At 38.7% G+C, this 20,139-nt stretch overlaps 1 protein-coding gene across 12 annotated transcripts in view; it reads right to left on the bottom strand.

The window, feature by feature from the left end:
* PHF21A (PHD finger protein 21A) overlaps positions 1-20,139 on the bottom strand; it is a 133,540-nt gene that overhangs the window by 34,419 nt on the left and 78,982 nt on the right. For all 12 annotated transcript variants that reach the window (XM_015631075.3, XM_015631079.3, XM_015631072.3 and 9 more), the window contains exon 6: positions 208-408. In XM_015631075.3, the coding sequence (XP_015486561.1) occupies positions 208-408 (201 nt within the window). The remainder of the gene's footprint in view (positions 1-207; positions 409-20,139) is intronic.

Below are 20,139 nucleotides of genomic sequence, written 5' to 3'. Positions count from 1 at the left end.
ACCCAGATTGGAGATTTTTGCCAAAAAAAAAAAAAAAAAAAAAAATCCAGAAGACCCTTATCTGCACATGCATAGAAGAAGAAATTCATATTGGTACATTAGCAGGCATAAGTGAAAGTTTGCAGTCTTCTCTCTGTGCTTTTCCTTTTTTTAATTTTCAGTGACCTTCACCTTTAGTAAGAAAAAAAAATAGTTGTAGCTTTTTACCTGTGATCCTATCACGTTTGGAGAGGGTGCCGTGGACTGTTGCTGCTGTTGATGGTGATGTTGCTGTAGCTGTTGTAATGGTTGTGGCTGTGGTGTCTGTAGTTTGTTTTCTGACTGTGCCAATGGCTGTATTTGAAATTTACTGTCTGGCTGTTCCTGCTTCACTATCAAATTCTTTCGAAGCTGTTCCACCACTCTTTTCTACCAGATAAACAAAATCATAAACAGAAATGATGACAGTTATTTAGCTGCACATACTAGAGAAAATAATAATACCTAAAGACACATTTATTTAGTGTAAATATGGAACTGCACAGAAGCTTAGAGGGATTTCTCTCTTTGAAATTTTAAGTATTGGTGTTATCTAATAAGCACAGTGTAAAATTGGCCACAGAGGAGTATTACAGCCCAGCAGGGTGACTTCACTGTTCTTGCAGAAACCCACTGACCAAAATTCAGCCTATTCACAAACCACTGCAAGACCTCAGTAACCTGTATTTACATGATTCTACATGCTTTGACTCCTTCAAACATGCACCACTCTTAAACAGCGACAAAAAAAGAACTTTGGGTTAAAGCCTCCCAGCTGACTTCAAGGCAATAGGCATGTCATTTTGTACCAGGCATTGAAAATGAGTGAGAGACAGCCAATTTGAGTACAAAGTGGGCACCAGGAAGGGAATGGATGTATGGTCCTTCTGTTCAATATTATTGTCAACTGAAAAACAAACAGAGAGGGCTACCCACACGGGAAGAAAAAGGCACAGATATATTTCTTTCAGCTTAGGGGCTTTCTATTACATTTTAGCTTCCATTGAAGTTTGATATTCTTTTTAAAAGAGGTTTCTTCTCCTGGTAGGCATCATGCATCTTTAGATGGTAACAGGATTTAAGAGCAGACCAGGTGACTTGCAGTATAAGATACATGTCATCTGCATGGATAATAAGGGCTCACAATCTCTGTTCATATTATACTTTAGTGTGGACAACAGTGAAAACACTGTGACTTTCTTGCCTTCTGCCGGCATGACCAAAAATGAACCTTTTTACCTACACTCTAACCACCCCCGAATCTGAACAGCTTTAAAAAGATTTAGCTATATACCTAAGCCCCCTTGATCAAGATCACATGCACGTTCCCAAGCGATTACACAACGAGGCTGCCTTTGGAAGAGGACAATGAAGTCAACAGACATGGGACAGGCTGGACCAAGAAAGCTCTGGGAGAAACAGCAAAGGTCAGGGAACCTCTACCAGAGTCAGGTGCTGACAGTGGGTTGCCCCAAGAAGTTAAAAATAACACAACCATTTTGACAATACCAAATGCTTTGATTTTTTTTTGTTTTGTTTTGAAGCATTAGTATCCAGACGCAGTACTAAACATAGAGATGGAGAAAAAAAACCCAAAAAATCCACCTATTTACTACAACTGGAAGAATATTTTTCTCAAATTTCATTCACACGTGGTTATGAAATTCTAAGCTAAAAAAATATGTTTTTTTCATTTGTGGATATACAGTAGACTTATGATTTTAAGTATCTTGCTTATGATGAGCTAAAACAGCATGATGTCTCACACAGTAAGCGTGTACCTCTAGCCCAGAAGAAGATAACAAAAGGGCAGACTCCCAAATTGGCAGATTTGAAAACTGAAACTTTAAAAAGCCAAATAAAATCCACAAGCAACAAACCCCCCATCCCTGTTTCATAATGTCAAAATGTGTGAGCTCACATGATTGACCTTTTAGCAAAAGACTGAATTCAGTGACTTGAAGGTATAGAAGAAGGACTGCCTGGCTTCTACAAAACCCACAGCACTGGCTGAGGATGCCTGCTCAGCTCTGACAGGAGAAACACAGGCCCAGTCTGGCTGAAAATTCAGGGAGTTAGTAAAGGACAGCAGCCTGAAGGAACTATTTTACCCTGCATCCAGTGAAGTGCTAAAAGCTGTTAAAGCCGAAAAGCTATAAATTGTTTGTTCCCTTCTGGAACAAGGATAAAATAACAGAAGTGCAGAAGGCATTTCCCTAATTCTGATACTTCACATAGTTTTAAATGTCCTGTGTCTATCAGCTTATACATATATTATATTATACACATAATAACTGAACAATGATTTAAAATTGCTTTCTGAAAAGATCAACCATGTTAACATGCAAATCAAAGTGCAGCGTCAGCAAGCATATACAAGAGCTGAAAACACATTTCCAAAGAGTAACCCAAGGGGGAGGAGAGGAGAAGGCAGCAAAGTAGGAGAGGAAATAATGCAATGTACTTATAGAATACCTGCCAAAAAATGGACTGCACATATGCTGCACAGGAGGCTAAAGAATTACCATACCCGGCATGAACAGGAAGGGAGTTTTTGTTTTCCACAGCTGCCAGTATGAAATTCAGGGATAATGATACTCTTCTACTGATTCCCTGGCTGGAGGAAATCAGCAGCAATGGCCCAAGCATGAATTTCCATCTTGTTCTTTACAATTGGAGGAACATCAGTGAAAGGATGAAAAAAAAAAAAGTGTCGGGGGGAGAGGCAGTCTGAAGACTCCTCTGCCATACTGCTACAGCAGGACAAGAGCCAGCGAGGAGAGCAGGGGAGCAGGAGCAAGGTGAGTCACATGGCATTCACACACTGCCTGTTCCACCCCCAAGCCTGAACCATGGCCTGCAGAGATGGGGTAAAACAGGACAGAAGCACTATTTGTATCAGTGCCTTGTGCAAAAACTGAGGCTCAGCATATTTGGCACAAGATGGATAACGTGAGTGGAAAAACGCCGTTGCTCTGGAAGTCTACGCTAGCCTGTTGGAGGCTGCTGAGAGCTGCCTGGCAGCAGCATATCCTGCCATCCATATCCATTATGCAGATATTAAATTGGAAGAAACATCTAATGCTTTTAAGATTCAGAGAGTAAAACTGAAGTTTGTACTGCATGCCAATTGCTTATGCAGTTTAATAAGCTGCTTCTACCAACTGTCAGTAAAAATACCACATTGAAACTACAGAAATCATTTTACTCTCTGCAAGACCATTGGGATTATCTGTTTGTTCGTAATTATCAAGTGAGACACTCTGAACAACATATTTCAAAGTCCATAGCTGAATTAGCAAAACCAGACGAGTCTCTCAGGGTTGCACCTACACAAGAACTCAGCAGATCTCCCATCCTCAGCGCTACCCTCTGCATGGCTCAGCCCACGCCGCTGGTCTGACTCCACACGCAGCGCACGGCTCCTCCGGCATCCTGCTGGAAGTGCTGCTCTGCAGCCACACAAGCGCCCAGCACGTGTCTGTCTGCAGACACCTCAGCAGAGCCTCCTTCAGCAGGGGATTAAACGGGAGGATGCTATGAGAGAAACTCTTGTTTACTGTCAGACTTCATTAGTGCTGCATTTTAAAATTGTTCCTCAGTTATTTGACTGTTCTTAATCAATTTTAAAGATAGTTTGTGCCGCAAAAAGTATGGTCTGTATGACTGAGATTTGCCAAGGCTTATATCAAGTCCTAGCTGCATGTCTTAGAAACTGAATGCTCTATGCATTGTACCACAGAATTTTTAAGAAATATTCCTAATTCTTTAAATGTAATCGTTGCCATTTTTCCTTCCCGCTTCTCTTTAAGAATATTTAATTCTTACTGACAACTTCAACATTTTAAATTGAGATTAACTCACTCATAAACACATCATCATGTACACAACATAAGTTTTCTGCATGTCTTAAAGCTCTAGTTCTCCTCATATTCCTAGAATAGTTTCTTTTCCTGACATAATATGAATGTATGAAAAGCATTTGTCTCTCAAATTTACTGAACCTTCCACAAAACTGAATGCCAATTCTCTCTTTACATCGACGATGTGAAAGAATTTAATAATCTCATCCTTTCTTCCAAACTGTATTCTACCCAAAAAAGGAACTGCCAGCCCTATGCAACGGTTACTATCAGACTACTTCCAAACCCATTTGTCGAACAGTGCCCCGTAAGCACACTACATCATCTCAGAGCTCTTGCTGTCTTGACATCTTTATCACTAATCTCATCAGGAACCGTTCACACCACTGAGTTCAGAGCCCGAGACATCTTATATGACCCTTCCTTAAAGTTAATAATTGCAATCAATATTGTGACATTTTGCTATACCACTTTCTCATTCATGCCACAGGCCAGATCCTAACATAGCATTGGAAGATTATTTTGGTTTGATTAAGCAGAAAATAGATCTTCTTGATCGTGTATCTGTGCCAAATGACATCACTGTGCTCATATAAAAACTACCGTGAATATCTTGTTATAGGACAAGCAAAGTACTTGGAGCAAACTTAAAACCGAATACGGTTTAAGGTTTTTATCCTTATTAGCTACACATTATTTCCATTTTAATCAGTTAATCAAGCAAAAAATAGTTCTCTGAGTACACCTCTCTTTTAAATACTAGATCCCTGGTTGTATTTGGTGACACATTTTCCTCCTCTTTCAGGAAACATGTTCAGAAAAACATCCATATCTAAAGGTCTGCTTGTAAACTTCAAAAATCAGTAAAAATTAAAACATAAAGTTACTTTAAAAACAAGAGAGCAAACTAGTGTACTAAATAACCTTGCAATGCATACATTTCATACCACAAAACCAAAGCTGATGTGGTTTGAAATGCCCAGCTGCCTGCCAGTGACACTCTTTCCTGCTTTCCCAATCTCAGTAAGTCAGCTATTATGGATCCTCTGTTACCTGTGCCCTCCAATGACCAAGATGTTCTCTGGGATATAAAAGCTGCCTGCTGCTGCAAATGAAATGGTTAAGAGGAAGATCAGTAGATTTCAAGTATGCTCCAACTGGGAAGTGGGGAGGATGGAGGGAATTTCACTACTCTGCAATCCTCCTTTCCAGCTTCCCTTCTCTCTCTTTGTCAGTCCTATCCCCTGCCACTACCCAAAGAGAAAGATGCCAGAACTTCCATGGCAGAAAGAAGCTAAAAGGTTCTGGAGATCTGATACAATAAGTCTTTAACCTGCAAAGAGGGTGCATTTTGGGAATGGAATTTGAGAATGGAAAGATTACAAGCAACGAGAGTAATATTACACTCATCTATTGCTTAAAGATGGTATCTAAAATTTAAAATAGTGAAATCCAATTATAGAAATTGATGACGCAGAATCTAAACCAGTAATGAAAAAAACCCTTTTGTAGAAAACCAGCTTGAATTAAATTCCATTGGAAGAATGATCTAAGGACTATAGAAATACTTTCAGCTGTTTCTGTGGTTATCCTTTTTTTTTATGGAATTCTGCACTTGTGTTGTGCTTCTCTTATAGCCAGATCTTTTTATCAACTAAATCTAAACCAACTAAATTAGAAATAATTTTATTTCCAGAAAAAAGAGTGATAGAATTTCCTGCTTCTTAAAGGTGATCAAAATGGCATCTATATCTTTCAATCAGAAAAGGCTCCCCCTGAGGCAGAGGTTCTTGAATGTTGAATGGAAATGTAGCAGTGGGACTGGGAGGCCACTTCCACCTCATACTCAAATGCCTTACTGGGCATCATCACCGAAATGTGCACTATTTCTTTTCATAGCTGACACACCTTTATTTTTTTAAAGCTTTAGTTAAAGTATGTGGGTATCTGATCTTATTCAGTCAATGGCTGCATTGCCAACATTCCAGTAAGTGTCCCAAAGAGCATGTGCTGCTTTCAGCTCACAGAAAACACAGCTAAAAGCAGCACAAAGACACAAGGACTTCTGCATGTCTAAAAGAGGTTGCAGAGCATGTGAGGGCAACTGAATGCTTCTCCTTCTGCCATGATGGTCCTGTGGGATGAACTTACAATACTGATGAGCACTAGAGATGAACCTAGAAATGTTAGTTTTGGTATCCCCCAAATTCACGAGTTTGCTTTACAGTCTTAATATCTTAAATATAATTTCTGACTTATGGCATCTGGTACCTTGTGTAAAATGGAATTTACATAAAACTTAGTTCAAGAAAAATCTACTTTGATGTTATGTCAGATAAATATTATTAGATAGGCATGATGTGAAAAGTATTTTTGTCATTAAAAATGCTGGTAGACTTATCACAATTATATTTTAAATTAATTCCTACAGGTGTGATTCTAAAACAAACACTGTTCAGACATGAACGTACATATTTTGAAAGAGATGCTGAATATTTCCTTTATGACAGAGAAATACCACTTAAAGCTGCTAGAAATCATTCAGAAGTGGATTATGATAGTTCTGAAAATAATGTTCATTCCTTCATTCTTAACAGGGGAGAATGCTTAATTTTTTTTTTAAATTTAAAAGCATAGCTAGAATTATAAATTAAAATTGCCAAACATGGCTGTTGTGCTATTCTGCTTTATGTGACTTCTTGATTGCTTTCTTTTCAGTACTGTGTCTTTTTACCACTTGCAGCATCACAAGACCAATTAATTTTTGGAAAGGAATGCTGTACCGTGAAATGCCTTATGCATCACTGTCTTCTTGTTTTAGAATATTTACTCTTGCACAAAGCAGAGTACAGAGAATGAAATAGTAGAGGCAGCACACATATAATGTTTTCCTGCAGCTTACATATTAACTAGGTGTAATATCTAGCTTCTTACCCCAGCACATACGTTAACAGAAATAAATTTGCAAGAACAGCAACAATAATTAAACAATGAAGCAATTAATGAATGGGGAATTAAGTCAGAAACAGAGCAGGAAAAAGAGTTAAGTGAAGTACTTTGAATGTAATTAAGGAATAATGAAATTAAAAGAATGATTTTTTTTTTTTTTTTTTTTTTAATTTGACATGGTTTGACAAAGTCTTGCTTTAGGTCTTTCTCCTCTACAGAAATTCTTTCAAGTACAAAAAAAAAACTGGTAAAAGGATATGGGGACAAGCTCAATGTGAAAACACTGAAGAAATTAAAGAATTAAACTGCTGACTACGCTGGAAAAGGTGTTCATTTTAGTTTTATCTTGCCCATCTTATTGTTCTACCCCCATTTGTCTGTTTCATTAAGGAAAAAACCCATCTAGATATTGTTTCAGAAATTAAACAAGAGTTTAGTACTTCAATGTAAAAAAAAAGTCTGTATGATCTTCAACTGAACCTAGTTTACTAGAAGCATGTAATGTGGTCTTGTAAAATCTGTCATAGACTGAAGCCTGCAATATAAAATCTCAGAACAAAAAATACTGTGGATTGTTATTCTTACACAGGAGAGCACACAGGAACAGCTACCCCCATGGGAAAGCCATTTGCATCTATACACAGTCGCTGTTTACTAAAGCTAAACACCACTGCCAGGCCAGTCCCACTGTTTCTCTTCTCCTATCTGTGATTTACCTCATAACATGACATCTTTTAAACTGAATTTGTCTGCATTAAGCAAGCAAAGTAGAGCAATTTAAATAAGTAAACTTATTTCATGTTTTAGAAACAAACAACCTAAAGAGAAGTATACTTTTCAATGTGGTAACTCCTCATATTTTGAGTAATTCAAAGGGAAAGGAGAGTCATAAAGTAATTTTACAACATACTACAGCACATTTTAATGTTCACAGTATCACAGTCCTTGACTAAAATTTAGTCAGCTTCAGTTCTTGTGCATCCTACAGCAATTCTCATGACTGAATCACACCTCCTCTCTTCCTCACAAAAGGAAACACACACAGTTCATGCTCATGTGCCTAATGCATGATCATAAATATCAAGAAAGATGACTAGTTTTACTAAACCACAGAATGGAAATGCATTCTTTTGTGAACAGAAAGATCTGCATGCTCAAACTCTATCATACAACCCCCTATTGATAACTCTGATTTTGGTAACAGCATCTAATATTTCCTTTTCCTTTGGTTGCTTTACAAATGTCACAAAGTAACACCAGCATTCTCCCCGTTGTCAAGTAAATACTGTTTAGTGCTAATTCAATTAAAACCTATGACTAATAACATCACATCCCAGTTCACTGGTGATCTCCACTTCATAAGCTGAAAGAGTTATTAGAGCAAAAAGTCAGTTTCACCCCACTCAAATGAGAGATTTTTCTCTTCTTCCCAGTAATTTGAGCAATATATCAAGTACAAGTGTTCTGTTCAGCTACACATACCTGCTGTCCTTTTCTCTTTAGTTAACCAAGGACAATCAAAACAAAGAAAAATGCCTGCTTCATAGAGAAGACAGCAAATTCAATCACTGCAGAAGTTCCAAACTGCTGGCCTTCAATTGTATCAAGGTTTGCAGATCAGACAACAGTGACTCACTCAAAAACAAAGCCATAGTTCTTCCTTTCCCTCCCAGTTTAAATGGTATGGGGAAAGGACTGTGTTTATCTTGGCACAAAAGGTGCATCACTAAGTATGGCTAGGACTACTCAACAACTGAAGATTTTCTGAACTACCACTGCTCCTAAATTAAAACACCCAAGAACAGGCATTTTCCCAAAAGAATGGAAAGCTACCTTATTCTTGAGGGATGCAGATGTACAGGAGATAGTCCAAAGGAAGACCACAACCATAATCAAGGATCCAACAAACTATGTTGTGTAATGTGAAGCTTATTGAGGCTCTGCATATCCAGTTTGTTGAGAGGTGACTACTCACTGACTACAGACATTTATATATAGAAAAGAAATCCAACGATGGGAGAATTTTTAGTTTCTCTGAGAAATGTAAGATGATGATTCTGTATCAACCTTGAAATAAGATGCAGATATGGTTAAATGCTGGACCAGCCTAATATGAGAGGTAATGGCCTACCATGGTTTAAAGTCTCTAGAAAAAGAGTATACAACTTTCCAAAGGAAATGCTTAATCTGAACTTTGGAGCAGACTGTTTAGCAGATGTGAGGGGGAGAGGGATCTGGGGCTTGGGGAGCCTCTGCTCATTCTTGTCTCTTATGAGGGACAGTGCAAGTGCCATCACTGTTCCCAGCACATTTTTCCAGCACTGAAACTCCACATAAAGACAGCCTTACTCCTTAGAACATGAACCTGTCCAGAGGTACAAACAACCAAATATACTCAAGGTTCTTTTTTCACCTTCTTCTGAAACACAAGATACTGGCCACAGGTATAGAAAAAGACGTTAAGCAAAGCAAGTTTTCCTTCTTCCTTTGATTGCCTTTTATTGTACGCCTTTCTTACATATTTAGATTTCCACTGATTTTAGACTTGGAATGGGAAAAAAAATTCTCCAGGTCAGACTTGCTGGGATATTTTTTTCCCTTCCACTGCAATGCAGGATGTGGATTGCCTGCTAGAATTAGCTGGGCAAATTTCCCCATGATCAACCTGCTGACATTGCAAGGGCCTTCAGAATATCTGGCAGTATAATCCACCACCTGTTGTCTGAAAAACAAAGATATGGAAGACCAAAATTTAGTACACTTGATAACCAAACTGTCCAATTCTCCCTGAATCAAGACATCAGACAAGATTACTGAGGTAGAATATAATGCCCTCTAACATGCAGGAAATCAAATCAGTAATTTCATTGTCTTTTGGAACTGATGTGAGGTGTCTTCCCTCTACTTCCTAGTTGCAGTTTCATAATTAAAGTTCACCTGTATTCTATTAAAAGAAAAAAAAAACAAACCCACAACTGCAGTCTATAGATAAAAGATAAACATTTCAAGAATGTGATAGTTTTCAAGAGTCATACATAGTACCTAAATTAATTCACAGGATCAGCCACTAGTATCCAATCTCAATTTATGTATGTAATCTCAATTTTTGTTTAGTTCCTGGAATATAAATCCCAGTAACTGTTCTTGCTTCTACCAGAATTCTTTATGAAAGTTTAATGCCTTGGTATCAAAGCTCTAGGATGGCGCTATCACTTCATCCTGCAAGGTAATGGTTATGTGATATGCAGACATGAAGAAGGCACAAATGGCACACAAAGATCTTTCTGACATCAATGGAGACTTAAGAGGAGAATGGATTTGAGTCCTTCTATATAAGTATGGACAATACCCTGCATGAGAAACATACTAATAGAGTCCACTAAGGGAATATAAACATTCCTACTCATAAGTTCATACTACTTCTTCACAGTGTGCCTGCTTGTTCGACAGTTATACTGTCATAATTTTAGACTGTTAAACCTCTGCTCCAGGGTTTATAAAAGATCAGAGCACTTGTCACTCTCAGTGCAGGTAGAGTGAGATAGAGTGGTTGAGCAGTTCATTCTTCTTTCTAATTACACTCCATTAACCTTCCACATGAGAGCTCCCCTGTGCTTTCATACCAGCAGCACCAACTGGCTGTGTTTGATAAGGCTCGGCAGCGTTTGCAAGTCCAGCACGTGTAACCAAAGGAACAGTTCAGCTCAGCAGCCCTCGCAGAAGCTGCGCTGGCGCTGTTACTGAGCTGCAGTCAGATTCAGCTGAATTATACACAGATGGACACCAGCCTCACCCTACCCACTTCCCTCACAACTCTACCCCTTGAACTTCAGAGATGCATGATCTATCAGAAAGCCAAATGCAGAACTAGGGAATTATTCACAATGGGGAACCCAACAGTTATCACACTTTCACCTCACTGCAAAGGCCTGCCAAGAGAAATGTATTTAGAGCACTAAAGCACGCAGGGCAATAGAAAAGAAGTTGTCATTACATTATAATTAGAGCACGCTAGTGTATGCAACCAGAGTATTACTTCTGAAATTTAAATCTTTTTTAAATTCACCTTCAGTATCTAGTGTTGTTTGCTGTATGTTCTGAAGAGCACACAGCTTACAAACAGCATTATATTTCTCTATAACCTTCTCAACAGTGACCACATAAATGAACAGCTTTTCTAAAAAGAGAGACTTCTTCGATTAATAATGTATTCTATGAGAGTTTTAAACTCACTGCCAGGAAAGCTATTTTCCATGTGCATGAAGGTAGATTAGCATTTGTGTATACTGAGTAACAGTGTCAGCACATGCTTACACAGATAAAAGGGAAACAAATTTGGAAGGAGGGATTGTAAACAATCTGGAACAGAATCCAAATTATTTTAAAAATAAATGAAACATTACAAAATCTGCACTTTTGAATGACATTTTACATAATCCCTTGTATTTTTTAACTGTTTCAAATGACTTCACAACATAAAGTGGTATATGGAACTGGTCTACATAAATGAGTGATGGCAATATTCTTTTTGTTATTAGCTCCATTACCCTTTCGCACACCTCTCCTGGTTTTTAACGTATTTTGGTACTCATATATGCATGTATCTTCATAGATATATATAACTTACTTCTACTGTAGGTTTCCCAACCTTCAGCAAATATTTTGAAACGACTGCTGTTTTCTAAGAATTGTTAAGTTTGAAGTGTCTGAAACAAAATCTGTTTGTACTACAAGCCAAGCAATGAATCCAGCCCTGTCCTTGTTCAGAATGGTTCAGGAATTTTATTTCAGAGTTCTTGTGCGGGTTGTCAAAGATCCCCTCTAGTACAAAGAGAACAGGTGGTTCTTCTCTTATAACAGGAAGGTAAATGCTGCTACTGCACCCACCTAAAAGTAAACTGAAGAAACTTGGTTTACAAGGGTTACATTAAAAACTGTTATGCCCACCTTCTACATCTATAATAGATTTTGGACCTCCTTTCTCCAATTTTCTTAAATTTAGTCTAAAGATGCCAATTCAGTCTTTAATGCAATTTAACTTGTATCATCTAAGCCTGTCATACAGGACAGAAATTCAGAATTCTTAGATGTGATCAACTACAGTGAATCTAAAACTGTCAGGCTACTGAGGTTGCCTCAGGAAAGCTGAATAGACAGAGGACAGTTAGTTCTTACCTCTAAGACACACTTCCACTTCCTTGAGCAGTCAGCCATCACTGCTAACCCCATCTGGAATACTGTTCTCTGACAAGTGGGCTATGCTCACCTCTGAAGAATGCAACGTTGCAGCTGATGGAGACCTTTTTAACCAATCACCTGAGAAATGTACCTCTTTAGAACTTTCTGGTAATGTTTGTTATTTTCCCAACACTTCTCAGAAAATATTTCAAAAGGAACTATTTTGCTCTACACTGTCTTATTATTCTCTTTGTACAGAAAACTGCTCAAAAATAATCCAAGTACCTTCCTTTTATATTACATCAGTGGAGAAGATTTCTTGAGCATTTGGGAGGCCCATGAGGTGGGTAAATAGATCCTTTTAACCCAGCATGAAGAGGTAAGAAAGAAAAAGTAAGCTCTCCTGTAATTCTCCTTTATGCAGTTCTCAATATAATATATGTGGTTTTAGGGTAGACCAACACTACTTCTGTGCTACTTCAGGCCCATATTAGATTTAAAAGGCAAATTAGCTTTAGAAAAAAAATAAACAAAAACATTAAACATATTTTCATCACATAATGAAGTGCAAGTTCTTTTTCACACCATATGTTTGACTTGCTACTTACTGCAGAGAACATGCAATGTATAACTGGATACACACATTTCTGCTACAAACTGGTCAGACAAGCTAAACCTGCACTAGGAGGTAACAGACAGCCTTAATGAAACTCAGAAGTATTATTTCATTGACATTCACTCAGCATTTCTTGCATGGTAATTCAGCTGAGAATCTGTTTGGAAGTGCTAGCTCAAAATTCACGGACTTCTAAGAAACAGCATCATTGGGTCTATCTCATATTTCTCTAAAGACACATATAACATCTGTCTCTAATAGCTGTAAATCACTAAATAGTAGTTTTCCTCCACACGGTTTCACACAGATGGATTTTTTTTTAAAAGGAATCACATGTTGCACCGTTGAGAAGAACTGTGAGATTACAGAAACCTAGCAACTGAAGCACAGGTTGTTACAGCAAGCCATCTTGCTTTGTGTCCTCAGGTCTGGTAGCTTTACTCATACTGCGATCTCAAGCTCTATTATTAACCCAGAAAACTACCTTAAAGCTGAGCTGTCTTTGCAACAACAGTTTAATTTAAGTTTTATACATGTGATGTTTTACCCTTTTAAACTCCTGTTCATAAAAATAAGCCCCCACATGACATCTCTCAGATAACCTCCACAAAACAAGAAGCCAAAAGGAGCTTCAATACTAGGGAGCAGGTTCTGTGGGATCTGAGGCTGAGGGGCTATTAGATGAAAGAAGCAACCGAGAAAATATTTTCCCTCACACTACCTCTGAATAAACCAAGTTGATGCTGAAATTCAGGGCTGGTTTGGTGAAACAAGCTTTGGGGTTTATTTTTGTTTTCTAACAAATACAACAGGGCACATATTCAAGAAAATAGAGCATAATTATTTGTTTGTTTTGGTAAAATTATCCTCTATTATAATTTATCTGGAGTTGAGACAGGATGTAAGCAAAGAGGCTTTCAAAAGATCCATCCTACACATGCACACTTTTATATCACTAAATACATGCAAGTGCATGTAAGTAAACAGTGACCTAAATTTACTTTGAAAAAAGAAACACCATGACCAAAAGCTGAGAAAATATCAACCAGTTGTAACAAAAATGTCAATTTTTAATAGTTGTTGCAGAAATTAAAAAAAAAACAAAAAAACAAAAAAACAAAAAACCTCCAACCCATTAACATGCAAACATAAATACTTGACTTTGCACTGTATATCCAGTATTAATTATGAGCCCAGTAGGACTTTGATGGCAATTGTTTGGAGGATCATATAAATATGATCACGCTCAGTTGGTTAGAACATGGTGCTAATAATGCCAAGGTCATGGGTTTGATTTCCATATGGACCATTCACTTAGGAGCTGGACTTGATGATCTTTCTGGGTCCCTTCCAACCCAGGCTATCCTATGATTCTATATCAAAATCACAGTAAATCCAAAACACGTCTGTCTGTTTGCATAGGAAGACAGTCAAGCTGTCACTGACTGTGAGGAAGCTCAGAAGAAAACAAAAGAACAAGATCAAAAAATTAAATCAGGAAACACAGAAAAGAGTAAGAAAAAACAGGTTCGCACAAGCAAAAAAAGCACTCACAGTGTAAAGCTGAATTGAAAAGTAGTGAAGTCAAACAAGTAAAAAATTAGTCCTTTCTTACTGCCAGGGAGGGCTTATAGAAGAAAGGATTACATTTTATCAGAATGACTTGGAAAAAAAGGGCACACTTCAGTCATACAAGTCCCTTTTAAAGTCCCATCTCACTGATACGTCAGGCCTATGCCCAGAGGGATGTCTGAAGTGACACAAGTAATAGTGCAGGGAATACTCTCAGATTTTTTCCAACGTATTTTCATTGAAGAAAAAAGTCCATATTTCATGCATATTTCATATATACATAAGCAAGAACTGAGCAGTAAACCATGTTTGATTTAACCCCACAGACCCACATTCTTAATGGGTTTTCCTATTTTGCTTCCTTGCTGTTAGGTTGTATGATTAGCACACAATGCTCTGTAGGCCGAAAACCAAGTTTGCAAAGATCTTTTGAAATATTTAACATATACTAGTACTATGTAAACAGTAATAATAATTCAGAGGCCTTTTCCTACTCTGCATTTTGAATGTATTTATTATGAGCTAGACAAATAATGCAGGATTGTAGCATTCTGCCTCCACATTTCTCATCTTCCTTTTCCAATTTACTAGAGCAATGACGAAAGAGGGGGCTTTGCTCCAAGCCTTTAACTCTTGCAGCACAGATTCTCATACTGCATAGCTCTCTGAAGTACAGGATTCATCTTCTGCACAGGAGCAGAAACTAATTTTCTTAATCAATTTAGAGAAGATCAGAAGCCTGCCCAGTGACCCACATTGCTCAAGAAACTGCACCAGCAGCAGAGGCTTGAGAGGCAGCTGCTTTCAGGCCAGCAACAGCATGCTCAGCATGAACAGACTGTACTAAGATTTTTCTCCCACACACAAAACCAAACTGTTCCTGTGCCCCCTTTGTGCTGACAGAGCCTGTCTCTCGGTCGATGAGGAAGTTACTATTTAGAAAATTATTTCTCAACCCATTTTGGAAATCCACAATCATGCACAATTGGCAGCACTGGTGAGTATTCAGCGGCGATTTCAAAGGTTCTTTGTCCTGGGGAGGAGACAGGACCATTCACCAGCATGCCGGCAGAACTGCTGAGTACACAGCTGGAGCGTTTGTGGGGGAAGGGAAGCCGTGTGTGATTCTGCAATTATATCTGCTAAATGCATACAGATTTGAAGAATGATCACTTGGCATTTCTACTATTTTGCAAGTGAAAACTTTCAACGCATTTGCCAGAAGTATTTGGTTGTTTTTTCTTGTAAGATAGAAGATCAGTACAGAGAAACATTAAACCACATGGACATGCTACATAATTGGTTCTTTCAGCCCCTTGCACTGCAAATGATTTGCAGTAACATGCTCTGATCTCCTTACTAGTTTACAGTCCAGTCCAAGACAAATACATCAAGAACAGATAGAGAGGAAAAAGCTGTGGACAAGATTAACCACACAAGCTTGGCTTTTTCATGATGCTCACATTTTTTCTATTGCCCAGCTGCTAGATATCCACGAGAAAACAGGGTGCTCTGTAACAGCTGCTACAACAGGCCACAGAAGCACAAGTCCAGTAAGAATCCTTTCTGTTTGGATCTTCACAGGGCTCTCACTTGTAGAACAAAAAATGTCACTTTGATGCCCTGTTTGCATTCCATTTTCAACAACAATGAGGAGGATGGAGGTCTCCAGTTTCTATGACAACCCAGATGGGCCACAATACAAGATACTTACAAATGTTCAACTGCAGGGATGCCAGATCAAATTAAGCTAGAGTTTACATTACTTCATAGAAACTAAAATAAAAGAAAAAACCCAAACAAAACATGAATGTTAAAAGAAGGATGACACTTCCTTGCTACATTCCAAAAGATTTCTGAAAGTAGGTGGTAAAGAAAGGAAGGATTTTTCCCTATGAAAATAAATAATATTGTCAACACAAGCAAATTGAAACCCTCATTTACGTGAGTAAATGTTTTCATTAAAACTAGACTGCTGGAAAATTACCATCAGATATTAAAAGCAAAAAACAGATCCCAAAAATTGACTTTATCAATTTACTTAACTCAATATGAACTGGCAAATTTGTAATCCATGTTTTTTAGGATTTGTTTAATGCTACAACTTTTTAATGATATTTTGTGATATGGTTCAAGTTTTTGTTGTTTACCCTGATCTGGTCTTTTGTAACATTTTGCAAAAGACATTCAGATGTAGAAAATACCTCATATTTTACTTCAGGAATTTAAATTAGCAACAGTGAGTTATTTTAGTAAACATGAACAAAGCTACAAAAACACAGTAATTTAAACAAATTAATTAAATTTAAATTTTAAACTTAGCAATTTAACTGGCCTGTTGTTACACAGGTGAGGTGATCTTACTTCTCCAAAGGCATCTATTAGCTCTGCGTCCTGTAAGGTAACTGTAATAGGCTAGCTAGTTTAGACAACAAGAGTAAAATGTCTTATGAAGAAACACCTGTAAAAGCTTTTTGTAAGATTTTCAGATGTGACATTTATAGAAATGGTTCCCGAAACAAAGCAAATTTAAGAATTTCTTAATAAATGTGTACTTTTAGGCGTATTATTTTGAAAAATCTTCTGCTACAAATTGAGGCATTGTGTTTCAATTTAGCCACTGTCCTATTTCAAGTTACTCTCCATTCTCTCTTCCAACTTAATCACTAGGTAGTTAATAACATTCATTCAATATGTGATAGCCAGCAAGGCTCATATTACAACAGATAACCATAGACTTTTAAAGACTTCTGTTCTTTGGGGAGAGGGAAGCGAGAAAGGCTTAACAGCTGTGCCTAGTCAAAATTATCCAAAATTAGAGGGACTGTAACATTTAAAATTGGAACACAGAACCTTAAAATCTGGGTCTGTGCAGCTGTTGTAACACTTTATTTAAAACTGCAGACACTCTCTCTTCATAAATCGTTCCCCTCTGCAGCACTGATACCCAGTACTATTTACAGAAGGACTCCAGTCTGGCTTGCAAGTGCCACCTCATCACTCAGGAGCGCCTGGCACTACCAGCTGAGAACAACCACCCCTCACATGGGTCAGCTGAGCCACCTGTTGGTGCCTGAGCCTCTCCTCCTGTTCAACACTTGAGCTGGGACCCTGGGACCATGGAGCTACAGAACATGCCCAGGGTGGGCTCTGAGATTCCCAGGTTAGCCCCTGCTCATCAGCAATCTTCTTCCACCTCAACCCCCACTGTTGAAAGCCATGCCCCCTGGAACCACGACAGCCTGACGCTCCAAGGGCCCTCACTGTTGCTGACAGGAGCACGGCTGGCACATGGCATGGCAGGCTGAGGCTGAAGAAAAGTTGCCTGCTCTGCTGTGTTCCCTGACTCGTGCAATGGCAAGCAGAGCCAGGGAGACACACTGCAGTGATGCTAACAGCATTTCAGGAAAGAGTGATTCAGGGATTTGCAAGGAGCTCCTGCAGAATGACCAGAGTGCCTCAGTACTGCAGGGGCAAGAGCTGAGGGCTGAAATTACACATCTATTATAAAAATTAAAATACAAGCAAACTCTGCACAGTCAGTGGGAATTAGCTGCAAGAGACACATGAGGATACAGAAATGTGACTAAGGACATGGAGGGGCTTGGTTAGCCTTAAACTTGGACTACACTACTAAACTTCAGATATACAGCTGGGGCTGTGCTCCCACATCACATATAACTGCTACCTTTGTTTCACATAGAAAGCAAAAGACAAGGAGCAGCATAATGAAAAAGAGAATTTGTAAAGTGCTAATGCTTACTAAAATTCTAACAGTTTAACAGGAAGAGCAAAATGGACTGGAAGTAAGTAGGAAGGAACTGTAGTGTTGCAGTGAAAAAGCTACTTGATGTCATACAGTTGAAGTTACTTTAATCACAATTTAGCATAAGTATCAAGAGACGTGGACAAATAACCAGGTAAGTGGGTTCCTCTCACAATGTCTACTGCCAATCACACATTTCAAAGCATGACCTTCTACTCTGCAGTGATACTGCACTGATTAAAGTTGTGTTTGCAAGTTGCGCAGCATCTGCCATTGTACTGGGTTGTTCAGCTATAAATTTCACACAAGCACAAGAGCATAACTGATTAGTAACCCTTACAAGGAATTTGTACCTAGGATGGTATTCAACTCTTCTAATCCTGTAATTAAAAAATAATCTCTTGCACCATCAACAACACAAACATACTGAGCAAGTAATGCTTGGCATGTACCCTGTCTTCACAAACTCCAGACAGTTTAGACTATTTGACACACCTAAATACTTTTGCCACTGTATGTTTTTCAAAAATCAATTAAATACTTCGCCTATTGTTTTCTGCTTTTGTACTTTTTCCCAAATCTACTCAATTATGCAATATATGAGCACTTTAAAAAAAAAAACCCTCGAAAACTTTCATCTACAAATGTTTCTGTATTAATTTTCTATTATTTAGGGTCAGAATGATATTCAGAATAAGAAATCTGAATAGTGCAATTCTGGCACTAAAAAATAATCACTGAAAATAAACTCATGCTGTTCAAACTAGTGGCTGCTCCACGGATCTTGAAAAATTTGCACTCCAGGATGTTTGCACTGTAAGACTAAAAAGTTACTTTAACAAAACATAGAAGTTAGCAGCAGGAACTCTGACACCCTCAAGACCTGGTCTTCAAAGAAATTACCTATTTAGTGCACATGAGTAGGTCCTTCACATTAGCCCCATCCCTCCCCTCAAAAAAAACAACAAAAAGTGCTAAGTTTTGCATAATTTTTAAATGAGTTGAAACTCCTACAGAACAAAGATCTCCAAAACCTCACAACTTTATCTTAGAGAGAATTAAAAATAATGGATACCACGAAAAACCAAACCAAACTAAAACAACCCAAAAATTAAAAAAAAGGCATCTCTTCTACTGCACTTCTCGTGGCCAAACGACCACAATGGCTAACAAATCATGTAGTTGTCAATTCTGCTTTATAAAACTTTCTTCTTCTTGGAAGATACTGCGAAAATTCCCGCTGCAGCGAAGTTTCGACCTTCACTTTCTAGAATGGTAACAAACCAGAGAAAGCACCCAAGCAGTTCGGCCCGTCATTACAAAGGTGCGCTCGGTGTGTCCCGGAGCCGAGGCCGCGCAAGTTCCGTCCCGCCCAGGCGGGCGGCTCCGCGGGCGCCGCGGCCGGGAGGGCACGGCCGCCATCTAGCGGGGACAGCGCCCGCTCCGCCTTCCTCCTGCATCCCCAGCAGGCACCAGCGGAGATGGAAATGTGCAGCGATATAAAAAGCACACCGCCACTGTTGAACTTAAATTCCCACGAGGTTTTTTCCCATCTCAAACCACACCTAAAGCTGTCGGCACTGAAACTGAAGCACTACTGTTACGCTGTAAAGTTTTCATTCATGCTCATCTCCTGGCAAAACTGTTCTAGATTTAACTCCACAGTCGGCACTAAACCTCTCTTGTGTGACATTATTTACTCCTAATGCACATTATGGCGTTTGCATAGGCTCTAACAGAAGAGCGAACAAGACTTTAGAGACTTGCATTGCCAATCCCATTCCAGCTGCTGTGCACTGCTCCAGTAGTTCATGGCAGCTGGAAAAAGCCAGTGGGAAGGGCAGCCCAGGCATCCCACCAAGACATAGGTGTCCTTCCTAGATGTGACACATGAGTTTGGGCACTGCTCACTGCCAGGCACAACCAAGGCTGAGCTTTACTTCCACTCTCAGACTTATCCACTGTCGTGGCCCATGGAGGTACAGCCCAGCAGGTGTTCAGCAAAAGGCTTTCAGGCTCCTCCAACTTAAAGCAAAGGCTGGTCCAGTTTCATCTGTACTCAGATGAGAAGAACATAACCAGAACAAACACACACATATATATAAAAGAAATGGGAATAAATTAATATTACAAGAAATCTGGCTCTGCATTTCTGTGAGTTCTGGCAAAGCATGATT

The sequence above is a fragment of the Parus major genome, chromosome 5 (assembly GCF_001522545.3).
Source record: "Parus major isolate Abel chromosome 5, Parus_major1.1, whole genome shotgun sequence".
In the NCBI taxonomy this organism is placed as follows: domain Eukaryota; kingdom Metazoa; phylum Chordata; class Aves; order Passeriformes; family Paridae; genus Parus; species Parus major.
Note: the sequence above shows the minus strand (reverse complement) of the source record. Positions and strands in the feature narration are given on the sequence as shown.